Below are 20,458 nucleotides of genomic sequence, written 5' to 3' on the forward strand. Positions count from 1 at the left end.
AAGACAGATGCCTCAACATTGCAGAGGAAACTTGGGTGACTGTCCAGGTAGCCAGATGTCTCTGTCATTTCTAAAATTTGAGAAGTTGTTTGCTCTGTACTTCCTGTTTACTCAGGTAAAATTTTATCCTTCTCAGGTCTCTGATGGGGTCTGAAGACTAGATAGTTATATCATTTTTTTATTACCAAATTCAGAAAAGAAACTTACAAAGGAGATGTAAAGTTTATAAGGTTGAGAGACATAAAAGCTTAAGTTGCTTAGCTAAGAAAATGTTTTAAGGTCAAAAAAGATATTTTTAGGATGGTAATACAAGTTATGATAAAAATGCTTTAGGCATAAAATGTTTGATTCATCAAGATAAAATAGATAACAGAGTATTTTCTCCAAATTTGCCAAATGCTAATGGGCTGGACACTGTGAATGTAATTCTTACCTGATAATTGTTCTTATTGTGTATAGTTTTATTGTGTTAAAGTTAAAACTGTTCCTTTTTATTTAGACAAAAAGGGAGAAATGTTGCAGGATATTTATTTACACTGTGTGAAGATGTGTCACTGTGATTGGTTTAATAAAAAGCTGAATGGCCAATAGCTAGGCAAGAGAAAATAGGCAGGACCTCCAGGGAGAGAAGAACTCTGGGAAGAAGAGAGGTGGGTGAAATGCCAGCAAAACATGAAGGAAGTCAGACATACAGAATGAAAGAGAGGTAAAAAGTCAGGTGGCAGAATGTAGATTAATAAAGGCAGGTTAATTTAAGAAGAACACACAGGGTTCCTGTTTCTTCTTGGTCCCAAGGATCTGACTTACTTGCAAAGAGATTTTCAGCTTAAATGACTGCTGCTTCTTCTGTGTTGGGCCCTTGACATTAGCAAAAATACCCACACTTAAGAATATCACCCAAGGGTTCCATTTTCCCTCCAAATACATTAAACTCAAATCCAAAAATGTGAGCAGCCCTTCAGACCCTTAATAACTTTATCAAGAAGGTTCTAAAATCTCCCAACATGCTATTTATGATCTATGCCTCTGGAGTCGTGTTTTTGGGGAGATGTATATGTTTTCTCGGTGTATTCTTGCGTCAAAGACCAGATAGCCCTTCTTAACTTCTTAGGCATTGTCAATCTTTTTGCTGACCAGCAGTTCTCATGCAGATGGAAACACTCCCTTAGTGGCTTTAGGAATTGCTTATTCTTGCTTCCGGAAATGAAACTTGAGGGAGCTCTTGCTTCACAGCCCGGAGTTGCGGGCACCCACCACACTGCTCTCTCCCGAAAGTTCTCTTTCCGCATGAGGCAGCCACCTTCCATGACTCCCCTTCCCTCACTTGTGTCATAAGCAGCTCTCTCTGCACAGCCATTTCCCTGGGAAACATGATGAGAGCGGAGGCCAAGTTCATTCCCAGGCTAACTCTCTCCTGCTAGTTGCCTACCCTTCAGGCAATGGACCTCAAATCTGACCTTGGAAAAATTATACATGAGCACAAGTTTTGAGGCTTCAGGGGTCCCTGGGAATAGGATCCAGGGTTCTTCTGATTTTTGTTTGGGCTTCTATTTTTCTAGCATGCAGTCTTACATACACTTAGCTGAGTGCTCATTTGGTCTTGGTACACTGAGTTCTAACTATTTTCTTATGAGAATGCATTTCCCTCTGTTTCAGGGGCTGGCTCCTCCTACCTATTCAGACCACTTAGTGATTAGCATCACCAAATGGCACGCCTGACAAATAGAGGACACACAAGGTCCCAAATGGACAATTGCTCCCATAGCAGTTCAGAGACGGTGACAGGAAGGTCTCACATGTTTGCCGGCCACATATCCCAAATCCTAGATACGGATTCTGAATTACTGAGGAAACCCCTAATCAAGCCACCAAGTCTTGAAGAAGCATAATAGTGACCTCCCTTTCATGTCTGAATCAACAATGAGACTACGAACCAAATGGCTTAGACCTCTGATTTCTAAGTCCAATACGCATAGCCGACAGTTCCTAATATGGTAAGCGTAGTGATGAAATTAGACAGGTGGATGCGTTAGACTTTCCATGGCTGAAGGCACAGACATTTGACAGTCCAGCTAAAGAGCAGGGAGAGCACATGGCTCTGGGGCTCAGGAAGCCATGGGACAGCTGGCAGAGTAGGAGGCTAGCTGCAGGAAGGACAGGTCTCAGGCCTAGAGCCTTCTGGTGGGTTTTACATCTTTAGGTCTCGACTCATCTTCTTTCCCCTGTGAACAGGCTGTCCACACACACAGACCACCTTAGCCTTGGCACCCCAGCAAAGGGTGGCCCCTTCTCTTCTCATGTAACAGCCTTGAGGAATGACTTGAACCCCCTCTGCTGGGTCACACACCCATTCCCTAGGCAATAGGACAAGAGCCTGACCAAGGTCGTTTTCCCCTTAGGCCAGTGAGTCTAACCTGATATCTAGAAGGTTCCTGAGGAACCTTGTGAGGGAGGGAAGGAAGAGAGACAGAGAAAACGTTACTATGTCCCACTGCATTCACCTATCCCCAAAGTAATTCTGGTAATGACATGGGAAGCACATTGAAAGGCAAGGCTTCAGTCCACGATGTTCACCTGGATGGGTTTTAAAGCAACTTCCAGGGTATAAGTCTATGAATGGCATTAAAAAGCACCTCTAGAAGAAGACCAGGCAAATCTGTCCCTCTAATGGATAGTGCTGTGGGCTGTCACCAGTGGATAGTGCCATGGGGTGCAATGGTGCAACCTCCTCTTTTCAGATGCTGAAGTCTCTGCTCCTGCACCACAGAATGTGACTGAACTTGTAGGTTAATGGTTTTTCTTTTTCATTTAGTTTTATGTGCATGGGTGTTTTACCTGTAAATATATCTGTGTACCATGTCTGTGCCTGGTGCCCTTGGAGGCTGGAAAAGGACATATGAGCCATCGTGTGGGTGCTGGGAATTGAACCTGGGTCCTCTGGAAGAGCAGACAGTACTCTCAACTGTTGAGCCGTCTCTCCAGCCCCAGCTGATATTTTATAGAAGGTAATTAAGTATTAACACTAACACGGTCACTATGGTGAGTCCTAATCTAATACAATTGGTGTCTTTGTAGGAAAAGGAAACAGACCTAACAAAGACCACGTGAGGACCCAGGGAGGAGAGGGCCATCAGCACTCCAAGGAGAGAGGCCTCTGGGAAAATAAGACCTGCCAACCCCTTGACCCTGAACTTGCTGGTTGAAGGGCCTCCAGAACTTTGAGGAAATAAATGCCTGTTTTTAAAGCCATCCAGACGTTCACACTTCCTTATGACACTAATACAGTAGCACAGGCCATAAACAAACAAACAAACAAACAAAACCCAGAGGAGAAGATTGAATGAGGACCGTTGAGGCAAATGTAATGTAAGTGTGGAAGGGAACAGAGTCTTCAAAGGCCTTCCTCAGGGAAGTGTCTACCAGACATTCAAGGGCCAGTACCTGTTAACATACTGTGCTGACAAAGACACAGTGGAATGGGTAAGATATTAAAGGAGGCACAGACAGAAAAGCCAGGGACACACTGGTCTTGCCCGAGATGCTGACAAATTGAGGCCCCAGGAGTCCCTACGGGGACAGAACATTGGATAAGCCAGCTAAGTCACAGGCCACAAACCCAGGCTGCAGGGACCTTGGCCTCAGGCTTTCTGGAATCCTGAGGTGGGTCTCCTGGACAGTTTAGAAGCTCCCAGCATTCTATATTAACTCTCAGCTTTACAGCCATACACATGGCTGAATATCTGCCTCATCTGATGGGAGACTTACAAGCACGTGCTCTAAGATGTATGCACCCGTCAGAACTTAATGTCCACACTGTCAGGATAGCCTTCCTCCTGTGCTAAGGCAGCTTAGCGATCCAAACTATGGTGACAGCAAGCCTTCTGATGGCAGTGCTCTTGTCCCTGCAGGCCTTGACATACTGTCCCACATCTGAGTTCTTGTCTACCAAGGACCTACCACCATAGAAAGCCAGATGTTGTCAGTATAGCTCTACCCAGATCTTAGCCATCACCACCTGGTGGACTTACTTGGTCCTGCTACGGCTCTCATTCTACTCGACTTGCCTTCACTCTGATCTTTGACCTTTGCAATTGACCCTTGTCATGGATAGTTCTAGTGGGAGCATATTGGAGGGCACACTCAACACAGCACCCAGCACTTAAGACCTACCAACTTGCTATGATGGGCCCATGTTGAGATTTTTACCAAAGCACAAACATATCTGGGAAGGAAATGTCCACTCCTGACAAGTCAGTCAATATGGCAAAGCCATCACAGAAAATCCCAAGGGGAAAATCATTTCTGTGAGTAGATAAGAGGCTGGACAAAGGGTGCTTGTCCAAGATCCCAGTTTAGAAGTTTCCCCATCCGCAAAGCCACCCCGATGAGGTGGCGAGGATGGAGTGAAGAAATCCTTCACTATTGGCCATTGCCATGGTGTTAGCCAAGGGGGGGATTCCTGCTTGCGAGCGTGTCCACGCCACCAGACGCTGTCTGTAGTCAAAATACATTAATATTCCCACAGAACAGATTCCAAGGAGGACAAACGAAATGTTTGAATAACCCAAGCATTGTGGACAACTGAATACTGTTCTTCACCTTTATATTCTTTTCCCCCCTTTCCTGTAATCACCCACAGACGTTTCTTAAAAAAACAAACCCGATAACGTCAAAAGATGAGAAAGGCTAAACTCTGAGAAAACAAAGGGACCATAAATCAGGAAAACTTCGCAGTTCCTGGAAAGACACTTTAATTTTGTAGACAAAAGGCTGCATTAAGGAAGAATAATGCAGTAATCAAAGGTGAAGGGATCTCCATTGTCTGGCGTCTTTCTCTGTGGGAATTTTCCCACCCCTGACAGCTGTAAAGGGGGAGGGGCGCTGGCTGTGGCTGCGCCTTTATTCTCTCAGCCCTTTCCTCCCCGTGTGCCCCCGCCCCATTCTGTCAGTAAATGTCTGCAATCATATTCTTGAGCCCCTGTGTGATTTCAAGGTTCATCTCTCCCATGCAGCTCAAACACTAATTATCCCAGCTGTAATTAGTAAGATAATTAAATACTGGCTCGCTCATCACTCTACCTTGGGTCGGGTCGTGATTCTCCCAGAAGACCTTGAGCAGTTCCTCAAAGCTGATGTGCTCTGGCTGGTACACAACCCGGACGACTTCTGCATGGCCAGTTTTTTCTGGAGAGAGACAGAACATACAACCCAATTTTACTGATAACATCAAGTCATTGCAGGCTATTGGTGCTCAAAAGACCCTGCAGATGGAAGCTGAACTCTTCTCTCTGATGGAAGGGCACAAGTGTAATTGGATTTCAGTTGCTGGTCTCATCCCAGTCTCTGTCCCCAGTTATAAAAGCATAGTTATCCCGCTGGAGATTCCGGGATGAAGATTTCTCCTGTGTCCTTTAATACGAGAACTGAACTCCGTTTTCATTTTTCCTCCTTCATCCTGCATCTATTCAGGTGTGTGGGTACATGTGTGTGGGCGTGCATATGGAGACCTCGGGTTGATGTCAGGAATTATTCCTGGTTGCTCTTCTACCATATTCACTGGGGTAAGATTTCTCAGTCAAGCCCAGAGGCTGGTAATACGGCTAGTTTCGTTGCCAGTTGGCTCCGAGGCTCTTGACTCTCTCTCTGCTGCTGGAATTACAGGTGGGCGGCTGCACCCACCCTGGCTTTTATGTGTGGGGTTTGGTTAACCTGAACTCCAGCTCTCACACCTGTAAAGCAAATGCTCTAACCGCTGAGCCCCCGTGTCCCCAAGCTGAATTTTCATTTTTCTAGTCTGACTTTTATGAAGTCTGGAGCCAGTCTGACCCCAGTGCTCAGGACCAGAAACTCTGCAAAAGGGACTTGCCTGGTTTCTTTTTTCATCACCCTATGCTACAAGGAGTAGGCTGAGCTGAAGTACAGTTCCAGAGAGAGAAACCTGCAGAAACAGACTGAGAACTCATCCCGATTAGATAAATTAGTTAGTGGTAAGACACAACCGCTGTGCTCTGAACGCTGAGGGCGGAGTCAGAGTCACGCTCCCAGAAGGTTGTATTTTTCTCAGCCCAGTCCCTCTCTGTGGTAAATACCCATGCTGGAAAATGTCTTTGGCAGGGTACACTGTAAGCGAGTTTGTTCTCGTGGGCAATCATGAAGCTTCCAGGAGGGCGAGGGACTTGCATGCCTGCATACTTCCTGTTACCATCAAGTTCGTGTTCTTCCTGTTGGCCAGTCTCAGAACCCTGTATCATAGGCCTCCCCAGACAACACTATGTCTGTGTTCAAACCTGCTCACTCTCTCTTTTCTGTCACCTTATGTATCATAAAGAATTTGGCCTTGTCCAAAAAGAGGTCTGGTCTTTGCCCTGGGTGCCTGGGAGATGAACTGTAAGATATCCAGCAGAAAGGAGGCTGTTCACAATGGACTTCAGGATAAGGCGAACTGAACAGACAGAATTAAGGTGGGACTGACCATGCAGAAAGAACAACCAGGAGGCCTTTAGTTGGCATGATATTGTAGCTAGAGTTTTCCTGCCTGGCCCACGGTCAGGACAAATCTCTCTCACCCATCATTCCCGCCACTGCTCAGACCCAACCAAGTAAACACACAGAGACTTATATTACTTATAAACTGTATGGCCATGGCAGGCTTTTTGCTAACTGTTCTTATATCTTAAATTAACCCATTTCTATTAATCTATAAGTTGCCACGTAGCTCGTGGCTTGCTGGTATCTTAACATCTTCTCATGGTGGTGGCTGGCAGCATCTCTTGCCTCAGACTTCCACTTCCCAGAATTCTCTTCTCTGCTTGTGCCGCCTATACTTTCTGCCTGGCGACTGGCCAATCAGCATTTTATTTATACAGAGCCATATCCACAGCATGCTATTGGATAACCTGGGGGCTGACTCCGGCCGCATTGGACAATCACTCTATTGATCATGCTGACACATTAGGTGGCGCCTACATAAAATCCTGTGACACCAAAGCTTAGGTGAGTTTCGCTGTTCAGCAATACCATGTACACTGTCATGTATGGATGCTGGAGATGAACTTAGCCCAGCTCTGCTGGAGAAAGTTTGGAAGTCCCTGGAACCCATCCAGACACTATGCTTTGTCTCTCTAGCTTATCTGGAGCCCTGTTCTGTCCTGGTAATAAATCATGACCATTCTTCCATTGAATTCTGATGGTCCTTCATGCAAATGACCAACTATGAGATAGTCTGGGGAGAGCTCTGAACTTAGGGTTCAGCAGGTCAGAGGGTTCACTTGCAGGTGAGCTTTCTCATTTTAGTTCTGTCTGGTAGCAAGGAAGACAGAAACTCCACTTTACAAACCAGCCAAGATACACATAAGTTAGATTCACCCAGGGCCACACACCTACTGAATATCTGTTACACAGCCTAAACGCATGTGCCTGCCAACTCCATATCCAAGGGCCATTCACTATGTCAAAGGAGAGTGAGTAAGATGAACATAAGGAAACTTAGGCCAGAAAAGGAGTAAAGTCTTTCGTTCTCTCTAATTTTTTATTATGTAAATATCTCTTTTATTATAGGAGCAATGTTTATGAATAATGCTAAGCCAATAAGATATAAGAAATGGAAGAGAAGTAACAAGGAGGAAATAGAATCACACAGTGCAATGAAGGTTTGAGAGAATGTCACTTACAATAACCACAGAACATGCCATCAGATGGCTGTCCCATTGCATTACTTCTTCACTCGGTTCCTATCTTTGGGCTTTTACATGGAATCCTACGTCTAGCCACGAATGTAAATATTTTCCCAAACTTCAGAGGCATCTCAAGTCACAGTTGAATAACTGGAATTTCTGGATCAACATTTACAAATATTGAAAGATTTCTTGGTGCCCAGAGCCAAACTCCTCCTCAGTAAAGCGGACCACATTTTCTTTCCCTGTGAGCAGCATGAAGGCCAGTCTCACTCACTATTATGGTCTTTTTAATCCATAGCTTTCATAGCCAGAGGAGAGGGTTCTGCTCAGCTGGAGTGGACTCATTATTACTAAACACTGAATTCCATGTTGATTGGCCAATTTAGTTTCTCCTTTAATGTTGGTTATGTTCTTTTTACAATGAGCTACTAGTGGCTAATACATTAAAATTTATTATTAATCAATCCATACAATTTTATTCAGATACCATAGTCATAGAATTTAGCATCTAAGCAGATTATTTATTTATTTGTTGTTTTCCCCATAGTCGTGTGCATGTGGTGAGCGTGTTTTCCCGTGCATGGGTACAGATGTGTGGGTACACCTGCATGGGTGTACGTGCATACTGAGGCCTGAAGCTGATGTTTGGAATCATCCTGAACCCTTTTCTGCCTTGGTCACTGAAGCAGGATCTCACAATCAAACCCAGAGATTGCCAATGTCAACCTTGCTACTCAGCCTTCCCCGGGGATCCCCGTTTCCACCTCCAGAGGCTGGAACTACAGGTGAGCCACCATGACACTTACACAGTTCTGGGGATCTGAACCCCTGACTCACACTTGCGGCAAACACTGTAACCCCTGAGCCTTTCCCCGTTCTCCTGAGTAGACTCTATGCTAACAAACATAAAAGGAATGGGTCATGGAGAGCTTAGAAGATGCAGTGTGTATAACAGTGGTTATGGCAAACACTTCTTGTCTATTATACATCTGATTTAATCATTTGAAATGCCAAAATGAGTCATTGAACTACTAAAGTGAGTCAGTGACTTGATAATATGAAAAGCATTAATGGGCCAGGGGGAGGACTCAGTGGTAAAGTGCCTGCCTCACAAACGTAAGAGCTAGTATCCACTTATAAGTGAGTACATGTTTGTCCTTCTGAGTTTGGGTTCCCTTACTCAGCATGATCTTTTCTAGTTCCATCCATTTGCCTGTAAATTTCATGATATCATTGTTTTTTTGTTTTCTTTTTTTTTTTTTTAAACTGCTGAGTAGTACTCCGTTGTGTATATGTGTCACATTTTCTTTATCCATTCTTCAGCTGAGGGGCATCTAGGTTGTTTCTAGGTTCTGGCTATTACAAATGATGCTGATATGAACACAGTTGAGCATGTGTCCTTGTGGTATAATTGAGCATTCCTTGGGTGTATGCCCAAGAGTGGTATAGCTCGGTCTTAAGGAAGATTGATTCCCAGTTCTCTGAGAAACCGCTATACTGATTTCCAGAGTGGCTGTACAAGTTTGCATTCCCACCAACAGTGGAGGAGTGTTCCCCTTTCTCCACATCCTCTCCATCATAAGCTGTCTTCAGTGTTTTTGATCTTAGCCATTCTGACAGGTATAAGATAGTATCTCAGAGTCATTTTGATTTGTATTTCCCTGATGACTAAGGATGTTGAGAAATTCCTTAAATGTTTTTCAGCCATTTGAAATTCTTCTGTTGAAAATTCTCTGTTAAGCTCTGTAGCCCATTTTTTAATTGGATTGTTCAGTATTTTGAAGTCTAGCTTTTTGAGTTCTTTATATATTTTGGAGATCAGCCCTCTGTCAGATGTGGGGTTGGTGAAGATTTTTTCCCATTCTGTAGGCTGTCATTTTGTCTTATTGACTGTGTCCTTTGCTCTACAAAAGCTTCTCAGTTTCAGGAGGTCCCATTTATTAATTGTTGCTCTCAATGTCTGGCCAGACTGCAGCCCATGGCTCCGGAGGGGCTAGCTGACAGGAAGGGGCCCTAGGAGGGACACAGGGATCGCCCAGCGAAGTAGAAGTGGATGGGATCTGCATGAGCGGGCTGGGGATGGGGGAGCTGCAGAGGGCAAGGAATGGGGGGTGAGAACATAGGGAAATGGTAGGGTTGAGCTGGAGCGGGGACAGAGTGGGAGAGCAGGGAAGGAGATACCGTGATAGATGAAGACATCATGGGAGTGGGGAGAGGCAGGGTGCCAGGGAAGCTCTCAGGAATCCACAGGGATGACCCCACCTTGGACTGCTGGCAGTGATCAAGGGGGTGCCTGGACTGGTCTACTCTGGTGACTGGTCTAGTGAACACTCTAACTGTCATCATAGAGCCTTTATCCAGTGACTGATGGAGGTGGATGCAGGGATCTGCAGCAGGCGCCAAGAATCCAGTCGATGGGAAAGAGGAGGGATTCTGCGGGTGGGGGACGTCAAGATCATGATGGGAAGACTTGCAAAGATGACCACCCACACTGGTGGAAACCCATGAACTGTGGACTAGTGGCTGTGGAGTCCCCATGGGACTGGACTAGGCCCTCTGGATGTGGGAGACAGTTTTTTAGCCTGAACTGTTTGGGGAACACCCGGGCGGGTTGGGGGGGGGGGTCGGGATCCATCCCCGGTGCATGGGCAGGCTTATGGGAGCCCAGTGCCTGCCATGTGGCACCTTGTGCAGCCTTGGTGCGGCAGAGAGGGGCTTGGACCTGCCTCAGCTCCGTGTGCCATTTGCGTAAGAAACGCAAATATACTTGATTAAATGTTACCAGTTTGACGGCACAGAACAGTGGCAATCATGTGTGCAATCATACAGTATGTGTCTTTTGGTGGCTGGCCTGTTTCACTTGGCATAATGTCCTTAGATCCATGTTCCTTTTGTCCCATCCTGTGTGTGTGTGTGTGTGTGTGTGTGTGTGTGTGTGTGTGTGTGTGTGTGCGCGCGCGCGCACTCACATGCGCGCGCACTCATGCATGCACACTGGCATGCATGTATGAACCATATTTTGTTTATCCATTCATCTGCCAGTGGACACTTGAGTTGCCTCTGCTGTTTAGCTTCTATGAACACAGGATACAGATACTGCTGTTTAGTGGTGTAAGAAAGACATGGCCCCCTTCACTGATGAGCAAGCTAAGATCTCTTCGCAAGTATTCCCACACAAGTCACACAGCTAGGAAGCAAAAAAAAAAAAAAAAAAAAAAAAAGCAGGTGAATTATTTGCCCATCCAATGACCCCACGTGAAGATTTTAGAACAGAGGAACCCGAAGTCACCAGGAGAGAGCAAATGTCACACAAGCAGTGACCCATATAAAAAGTCACACCTGTGTGGCCATGGACACCCAGGCTGACAACAAAATATTAGCTTCTTCTTCTTCTTCCATGATAGCAATGTGGGGTCAGGAAGAATTTTTTTTTTAGTTTATATATAGTGGAGTGGGGGAGTAGGTGTGTCCATGCCAGGGGGCATGTGTGGAGACCAGAGGGCCACTCTGTGGAGTTGGTCCTCTCCTTCTATCCATAGGTGGGTCCCAGGGATCAGACTCAGGTCATCGTGTTTTCAGAGGAAGCTCCATCCTGTGAGGCATCTCGCTGGCCCAGGAAGGATTTTCAGTCCCTAGCAAACACTTCTAGCTATGATTTCCACCAACATTATTTGTAAAGAGACTTGAAGAAGCCTGGCCATTTAAAGGAAACTATCATTTAAGTTCAAGCCCCAATTTGCATTGGCAAACAGTCCAGAGGGTGCCCTGGCCAAGCTCACCTTTCAGTTTCTTTACTTTATGTCTCCAAAGCAAAAAGAACCTGTGTAAAAATACACACCGCAAATGATCAAAAGGATTCCGGGGACTCAGGAGCTTTATGGAAATGCTCCAGCTTGGCAGGGACGAGCTAATGCGCTGAGCTAATTTCATTCCAGAGGCCAAACTGCAAACACTGTTTTGTGCTTCCGAGATAAAAAGGCCAGACTTAAAAATATTTCGAGCTGTGTCTTCACATTCCACCAGGCAAACAGCATGATGGGAGCGATGTGCAAACACGCTTATTAGCAGTTCACTGCAGCACAGCGGCTGGCTGCCTCCGCACTGCTGGACACAAGTATTTTGAGGGGAAAAAAAGAGAAGGGCCAGGTGCTCTTTCTGAGCGTCCTGCTCCACTGCCTGGCCCTCCAGACCCAAAGGAAGGTCCGTGACCTCAGAGGAGTGGATAAGGGGCCACTATCCCCAGCAAAATAAGCAGGAAGAGATAATGAGGTGCCCCTGGACAAGGATAGTCAGATGCCACCCAGACTGAGCGGTTTCTAGGAGCTTGGGAAGTCGGGTAGCTGAGTAGCCTCTTGGCCACTTAGCAGCTATGTGTCTCCAGAAGCTCTGTTTTTTCCTCTGGCCTTTGGCTTTATCGTCTGCAAAATGAGAACATTAATAGCTTTGACTACACAGGATTATACTCAAGATTAGTTCTGTACTAGATTTTCCCTAAGACCCACTCAGCCTTCATTAAGATAGGGGTCCTTGCAGATTCAACACTGTCCGCTAGCCTAGTGACACAGTGACACAGGACCGCTGCCTTGCCCTCCTAAGTCCTATGTGATCCTCATGTCCCACGCTAAGTTGGACAGCTTCCTTGCAAAGGAGGGCAGCTATACAAACAGGTGAGCTGTGCAAACATATCACATATGACCACACAGAATACATCCACTTCAACTATATCAATAATAGCCTCTTTGGTATTGTTATGATTAGTGAATTATTGTTATTTCTTTTGTCTTTTCTTTTTTCTTTTTTTTTTCTTTTGGTCTGGGGGTCTGTACTCTTACAATATTCTCCAGATAATTTCTAATAGTTCAAAAACTACAGACCTGGAGTGAACTCGTGAGCTCCTTAAGGGGCCAGCATGCTTTCCTGCACCAACACTTGCTGTCTCGGCGGACAGAGGCACAGGAAGCTCAGAGCCCCAAAGGAAGGTGGAAGCAGGTTGGGGAGGAGAAGACGGGAAACAAAGGCCATTAGCTCTCTGCAAAGGCCTGTGATGAGAGAGTGAGGAGCAGATGGAGAATGGAGACCTCATATTCTCTAGTAGTAATGATAATATAGACAGTAGCATATGTGCCAAGCTCTTGATACGAATGGCCCAAGCCGACCCTCACAATACCACAAAGAATTCTTCCCATTCTTTGGAGGAGGAAACCAAGAAATGGAGAGATCTTTCCCAAGTACATCCGAAGTGAGGAGGACTGGATTTGGGTCCCACTGAGATGGCTGAGGGAGGGAGGTGTGGGGACAGGGAAGATGGCATACAGACGGGTCCCGTGTATCTTGGAATGTCGGAGAGTCACAGAAAGGCATGTTCCTTACGGCTGGAGAAGGCAGGGGTGAGTGTGAAGGAGGGGAAGGCATCCCCAATACGGCAAAGGTCACAGAAAAGGGAGGGATTCCGGGAGGGTAAAGGGAAACGGACTTGAGTCTCTGTCCAGAGGAGCTCTTGCAGCCTTGCCATTGGTAAAGGTTCACAGCCATCCATTCCCTAGCTACCTACTACTGTCAAGAAGAGACGGGAACCTCCGCCCATGCCTTGCACGCTGCGTCTGAATCTGTGCCTGCCTTGCAGTACCACCGCCCCCTGGGTGGTTCTCAAGATGGATGTTACAATGCCCATTTTTTAGCGCTAGGAAAACCAAGGCTAAGCTCACAAACAGAGGAGACAAGTAAGAACTTAGCAGAGTCAACAATGCTCCCCCACCCTCTGTGCAGTGGTATGTGGAGCCCTGGTCTGGCCTCAGAACCCTCCAGGACGGGTGTGATCCCAGCCTTGTTTTCCACACCCTCCTGAATCCAAGGCCCCTTGCCGCCTGACCCCAGACCCCCCATCCACAGTGCCTCTAAGCTGCAACGTGGACCTCTGCCCACTCCCAGTGCCTCATGATACCCAGCATGCTCCAGAACCATACAAAGTCAGGGGCCACAGGAAGAGCTGGGACACAGGGGCAAGCACAGCCCTTGGGGTCCAGTGGATCCAGTTTGGCTCAGGGCCTAACTCCTCAGCACCTCAGCAGAGTTGTGCCCCCTGAAGTCACTCAAAGGGTCTCTGTGAGGAGGAGAGCCGCATCCAGAACCCAGCCTACAGAAGGGGCTCAAATGAGGATTCCTCCAAAAACCCCATGGCCAGCCTCTCCTGGACCCCCCCGTCCGACAGGGTCAGCTCTCTGCAGGTAATACTTCCATGCTTACTGTCTTCAAGAATGTTCTAGTCTCCCCTCCAGGATACAGTGAGATCCTAGAGTGAAGAGACAATAACAGCCGCTCTTTCCTGCAGCTCCCGGGACAGAGCACAAGATTAAACACACGTGGATCAGATGAGAACATGCGCTGAATTTTCCCACCGTTCATTTAGCCTTCATCCAGATGCAAGTCCATGAAGATCCCAACCCTGTCCACTAGCCTGATGGCACATGCTGGGCTTGAACCTACTGCCCCTAAGACACCGAATGAACCAGAACAACAATACCACCGTACAGATGGGCCAACAGGATAGCTTATTTATCCATTGATTTATAAGCATGAATCAAATCCTACAAAGTCCCACATGCTGGGCCAAGTATTGAGGATTCAGTGATGACGGATGGTGATAGAGCAACAACCCGGACCTGCTGCCCCACGGGTATTGCCTCGCGTCTCAGTCTAGGTAAGGAACTGATCTTTTGAATGCAAAGATCAGATCTATTTTATTTACCCTGCAGGCTGAAGGAATGGGAGAAGTGAGCTACAGAGATTTTTTTTTTCATTAAATAATAACCGTTCTTCAATATCCCGCATCCTTTCCCTGCCAACCAGATTCAGCTGAGCCACAGAACCAAATAAAAGAGCACAAAAAGACCCAGGTGTTTGAAGGGAGAAGACGGGCGAGAGGGTGGATGAATAATATTCCCCTTTCCCACCCGAGATTCAGAACACTACTTTTCTCCTGCTAATTAACTACAAGGAGGTAAGGTGTCAGCTCAATTTCATCTCTAGCTCCCGCCGATAGAAAATGCGATTTCTAACAATGTACTCATTATAAAAAAAAGTCCTAATACATCAAAATTGGATGCCCTGTGGAGTTCATTATAGGATCTGAGGAGCGTCTAGGCTGCCATTTTATCTTGGCTTTCTTCCTTTTGTCTCATCCGTCACTTAAAGTGTCCAACGAAAAATGTAAGCTTTTAAAAAGCATCCTATTGATTGAAACGTGGGAGGAAAAACTCTGTTAGAGTGATTGTATTTTTTTTTTTTAAATCTGGGAGACATGGTGGGGAGTGTCAGAATCTGCTGGTGCCTAGTTTATGTGGACATATCATCCTGAGATTATTCTCTCAGAGAACTACAATAACCACAGGTGGGTACTTGCTCAGGAAAATTCCCCAAGATGGCGGTCAACTTTAACTTTTGGTGACCCTCGAGCTTTCTTCTTACCACTGCCAAGGGTATGTGAAGGTAAAAGTTGGGTCCTAGTATGGGAATGGGCTGCTTCCTTGTATCTGCACGCAATACGCTGATCGCAGAGGCAGACATCACCAAGGGAGCTGGGTTCACAGGACAGTGAGCACATGAAGTGCTGATGTGTGGAGTAGCTGGCGTTCATTTTACAGATTTGCACCAGTGCCTCCCTGCCATGAAACAGATAGGCACCGTAAGATATTAGCAGACAGCAGAGGCCTTTAGAGCCAAAAGAACAAATGCAAGCTTCACTGGATGATGGCCTGATAATAACACAGGTATTGCACACTGAGAAAACAGGACTCCTTTGAACCAATGAGATTAAACCCCTCAGTATGAAATGAGGCCACGTGTACCTGGTCACGAGTGGGCTGCACAAGGAAAGCGGTTCACAGCTACTACATCTGGGATTGCTTGTGGCACCTTTTGGAGATTTATTTATTTTTATTTTATGTGTATGGATGTTTTGTTTGCATGTATGTAAGTGTACTACTGTATGTGTGTGTGTGCCTGGTGTCCTTGTAGATCAGAAGAGGGTGCTAAGTCTCTTGAAACCGGAGTTATGAGCTGCCATGAGGGTTCTGGGAACTGAACCCAGGTCCTCTTCAAGAACAGCAAGTTCTGGTAACTATCTTTCCATCCCTTTGCAGCACCTTTTGAAAGTCATCTTCACCCCTGCCCCTGATGAGAATTCCAACACAGGATACCTGGGGAGAGGCATGGGCATTCTCATGATTTCCATGGATCCTTCTATTCAGAGCTGGAAAGGGAGGCAGGCATTTTGAACACATGGTGGTAAACAGTCTCAAAATTTTAAGGGCTTTGAAGGTCACCTGCATATTTTATCTCACCTCACTGTACCATTCACATAGGGCCCACAACACTTCACAAAGTAGCTCATATCACTGCTAGACTATCCTAGCTGCTATAAATTATAACTTTACTGAATCAAAATCTACCTCCTCTACACTGGGTCCAACTTGTGCCTTTGAGAGACTATTTGTCTCTCCACAATGACTCTTGAGAAGGCTCAAGCCTCAAAGCATTGTGGGTTGCTAAATGGGCACTGACAAGGAGTCAGAAGCCATATACACCCCAGATTCAACTGCCAGAGAGCCACTTCCTTTGACCACAACTTTGACCACAAGTTGCTTGTCTGTGAAGTAGGGATGATCACACTTGTCTCATCCATCCTATAGTACTTACTGTGTTGGAAGCTCTCACCAACATACAGACGATGGAAAGCACTTTGGGAATGTACCTCCAGCAATCAAATCTGCCACTAGTTATTGAATTGCTATTACTACACACCAAGAGTGATGAGCCACGTCATAATGCAGCTTCATTCCTTCACCTCGGAACCATTCTGAGATTTAGGATCTGGGTTTGCACAGCTGTATTGGCAGGGTCAGCTCTTGGGTAGGTTTATCTGGGTAAGCTATTGAAAGTAGGTTTGCATAAAGTGTTTGTGCTCCTTGAGGGCTAGAAGACAGCTAGAGTCCCTAATATCATGGTGACAAAGAGGTCTTGAAAACCAGTCTGGTACTTTTTCATACTCCTAAAAATAGCATTCTCACTTCGAATGACATGGGCAAGAAATGACATCTTATTGGAGGCTGCTATTATAACCCAGTAGCTGCTTGCACAGTATGGTCATGGGAGTTGCTTGAGGTCATCCAGAGAACTGCACACTCCTTTGCATCTGACTCACATGACATTTGCTTTTTAGGTCTGTGTGATGGTTGCATACTTTTCTAACTTACATGGTTCATTGTACACAAGCACCCCATGCAGAAAATATCCCGATATTCACAGGGCAAGAATGGTTCTGACTTATTTCAATGTCTAAAGTCATGAATGATAACATGCTCATGCCCTAACTTGGGGGTGGGGGGATTTATCAGTGGTGCTAGAGACTGAACAGGAGTCCTTGTATATGCTCAGTTCTACTGAACTCCACCCCAGTCCCAATTTAACTACTTTTGAGAGAAATTTAACTAAAAGCCAAACCTTCAGATTTATTTGGAACATAGCTCCACATAGAAATACTATTGGTTGCCTGGGAAGCTTTGGCTTTTTCCATCTGTTCAGGCCCAAGATACCTGTTAAACCGCGAGGCACACAAAGAAATCAACCAATATTGTTATCTCAAAACCATGCAAACCAGATAAGCAACCAAGGCTACATCTTTCTAAATGAATACAGTTATATATAAACTGTATTCATTTAGAAAGATGTAGCATATATATACATACATTAGATAGATATACACATATATGTATATAGATACAGATATACACATATATGTATATGATACAGATATACACACATATATGTATATGTATATATTATATATAGACATTCTAATATATTATACATATTATATTAAAATATATAAATATATTCTATATATGAATATATTCTAATATATTACATATTATATATTAGAATATTATATTAATAAATTCTGATATATTAATATAATCAAATATATATATTAGAAACTCTTTAGAATATATGTATAGCCCCAAACAAAGCAATTCTAGGAGCTTAGATCACTGGAGTCTAATCAAACTATTTTTAATGACCATGATATTACTTCCATAAACACTCCAGCTAAGGGCTAGCCACTACATTATTGCACCAATGGCTTCCTACAAAGCCAAACTCAGCTGTAGCTAGGTTGATATTGGGAATCTTTTAACCTTGATTAGTAAACTTTGATGACAGCCAGTAATTAATTTAGGACCCCAAAGACACGTCCTTGGGAGCAGACCAAATGGTTTCAACAATGAAGTGCTGGGAAGTTGTGCCAAGGACATCGGCATTGTAGTCAGAATGTGACTCAGATGAATTCCTCAGCCTTCCTGAGTCTTCGGTCCCTCAACCAGACAGCAGTTATAATAAAGATGCCAAAAGGGCATCAGGATTCACACACACACACACACACACACACACACACACACACACACACACACACACTGGTTCTGTCAACTACAAATTAATTTCCAATACTTAATTTCCTCTACGCCAACCTAACAAAGGTGGGATTTAATGAAAAATAAGCCAAGAATCATGGCTCCACACATAGTACTAGGCTATGAGAAACCCAAAGCCATGATTTACCGAGCCTGCTCTCAGGGAACTCATGAAAACAGCGATAGCATGAACTGGGCACTGTGGGAAAGGTACAGATAATTCTCCAAAGTTCATAGAGAGGGAGAAACAGAGAAGGTGCCAGAGAGAAAGAGCATCTAACAGGAGACTGGAAAGTGGTGTGTACCAGTTTCACTTGTGTTGCTATGACAAAACGCCATGACAGAAGCAGCAGGAAGGCAGAGGGGTCCACTTTGGCCCACAGTTGCAGAGGGGCGTGATCTATGGTGGTCGGAAAGGCACAGTGGCAGGAACATAGACAGGTGTCCATGGCATCCATAGTCCCGCAGGGAAGCAAGAGAACAAGATGTGTGCCTGGGCTCTAAAGCCCTGAGGCCAGCCCAAGGTGAAATGCTTCCTCCAACAAAAGCTCCATCTCCTAAGGGTTCCATAACCCACCCAACAGTACCACCCGCTGGGGACCAAGCATGCCAATCCATGAGCCTTTTGACAGACATCTTACCATAGAACCACAGCAGGATACAAGACAGACAGACAGAGCTAGAAGGAGGGAGCCTTGGATGACAAGCGACAGCACATGACACAGAAAAGGGAGACCACAGAATGGGAAGGATGTCTTCAGCAGCTGATTCACGCCAGTTTCTCTGTAACCATGGTGACCACCCACAGCACCTAGGTACCAGCTCTGTCCCATTTAATGCCAGCATTCTTCCTCCCGTGGCTGATGGCCACATTCACCAAGACAGTTGCCCTTTTCCCCACACTTTTAGATCAATTCTTTATCTTGCAATTGAATAATTTAACCAAATATCAATGTAGAGAAGAAAAAGAAACTAGAAAAGGTACAGAGCTTTGTTTTTATTAAAATTAAGTTTAACTTTAGAAAAACTCAATCAAAGGAAATTTTTTTTAAAAAAGAAAAGACTCTCAAGTCAGGGATGGGCAAGACTACTCCAAAGCCTTGGGGAGACGGGTGTTAGGAGCTGAGAGAGAGAAATCAGCAGAGAATATGTCAGATGGAAGAGAAGGCTTTGCAACCAGCTCGGTGTCACCATGGCTATTTCTGTCACCCCGGGACCTCAGAGTCAATTAGGCTGGCCACAAAGCAGGCACAAAATGGACCCCTGTATCCAAAATGACACCAAGGCCGGCAACTCCAAGTTCAGTGGGCATGCTAATGCCAGAAAGTATCTGGATAAATGAATTTTGCTATTTTTGTCTGGGCAGATAGATACCCATTACAGAGATCACCAACATCCTACCTTAAAACCACAGCAGGATGCAAGACAGACAGACAGAGCTAGAACGAGGGAGCCTTGGATGACAACTGACAATTAGGTCAGTATGACTTTGGAAACATGAATATCCAGACATAGATAAACTGGTCCAAATATCTGTGCCATGATCTCTGCCTTGGCCCCTTCTTCAAACTGCCAGTGCTCACACTTGCCCAATGCTCACACTTGCCTGATGCTCACACTTGCCTGATGCTCACACTTGCCTGATACTTGCTGAAGAGATTGGGAGAGGGGACTGTTTGCAAAGCTTGTTTGTTTCCATGGATGAAAGGGTTTTGATTAGTACAAATGATAAATTATTACCATTCATTAGCAAGGACAAATGAATTGTTTTAGGTCCCAGTGCATCTCTGACATCCACATGTACAATCGTGGAGGTTTGGGAAGTACAGACTCTGTTCACAGCACCATGACAGAACAAAATCACCTTCTTCCATTTTACAGAGAACACTTCAGAGTGGCCTCAAAACCTCAAAAGTAAGTCCCATGTTGCTTTGTCCCTTTATCTCAAAAGCAGAGGAAATATAATTAGAAATGTGGCTAAGAAGCCTCCACTATTGTGCTTGGTGATAAGCTTCAGATGTTTGGCTCCCAGCACAACAATGGCTGTGGTCTTGATCAGTGCCCCTTCACAAAGCAGGCTCTTGCTTCTCACACAGGGCGGGGTCAAGGTTTCTGGCATAGAGAATAAAGTAAGATTCCCTACAGAGGACCCACTCCACAGAGGCCGGGCATTGTTTAGCTTTGATACCATTTTCCCCGTGTAGCGCAAGCTGGAATTGTCCTTTAAAGATATTTCTGTGTGTCTAACACTTTCCTGAGGTCAGCTGTACTGGGCGTGCTGGCTCCATATTCCCCAGACCTGTGTTGTTTCAGCAT

General features: G+C 45.3%; 1 protein-coding gene across 4 annotated transcripts in view; it reads right to left on the bottom strand.

Moving 5' to 3' along the window:
* The window catches only part of Msra (methionine sulfoxide reductase A), a 333,253-nt gene that overhangs the window by 107,170 nt on the left and 205,625 nt on the right, over nt 1-20,458 (bottom strand). For all 4 annotated transcript variants that reach the window (XM_006988796.4, XM_016007236.3, XM_042285014.1 and 1 more), the window contains exon 4: nt 5,080-5,184. In XM_006988796.4, the coding sequence (XP_006988858.1) occupies nt 5,080-5,184 (105 nt within the window). The remainder of the gene's footprint in view (nt 1-5,079; nt 5,185-20,458) is intronic.

The sequence above is a fragment of the Peromyscus maniculatus genome, chromosome 9 (genome assembly GCF_049852395.1).
Source record: "Peromyscus maniculatus bairdii isolate BWxNUB_F1_BW_parent chromosome 9, HU_Pman_BW_mat_3.1, whole genome shotgun sequence".
Taxonomy (NCBI): domain Eukaryota; kingdom Metazoa; phylum Chordata; class Mammalia; order Rodentia; family Cricetidae; genus Peromyscus; species Peromyscus maniculatus.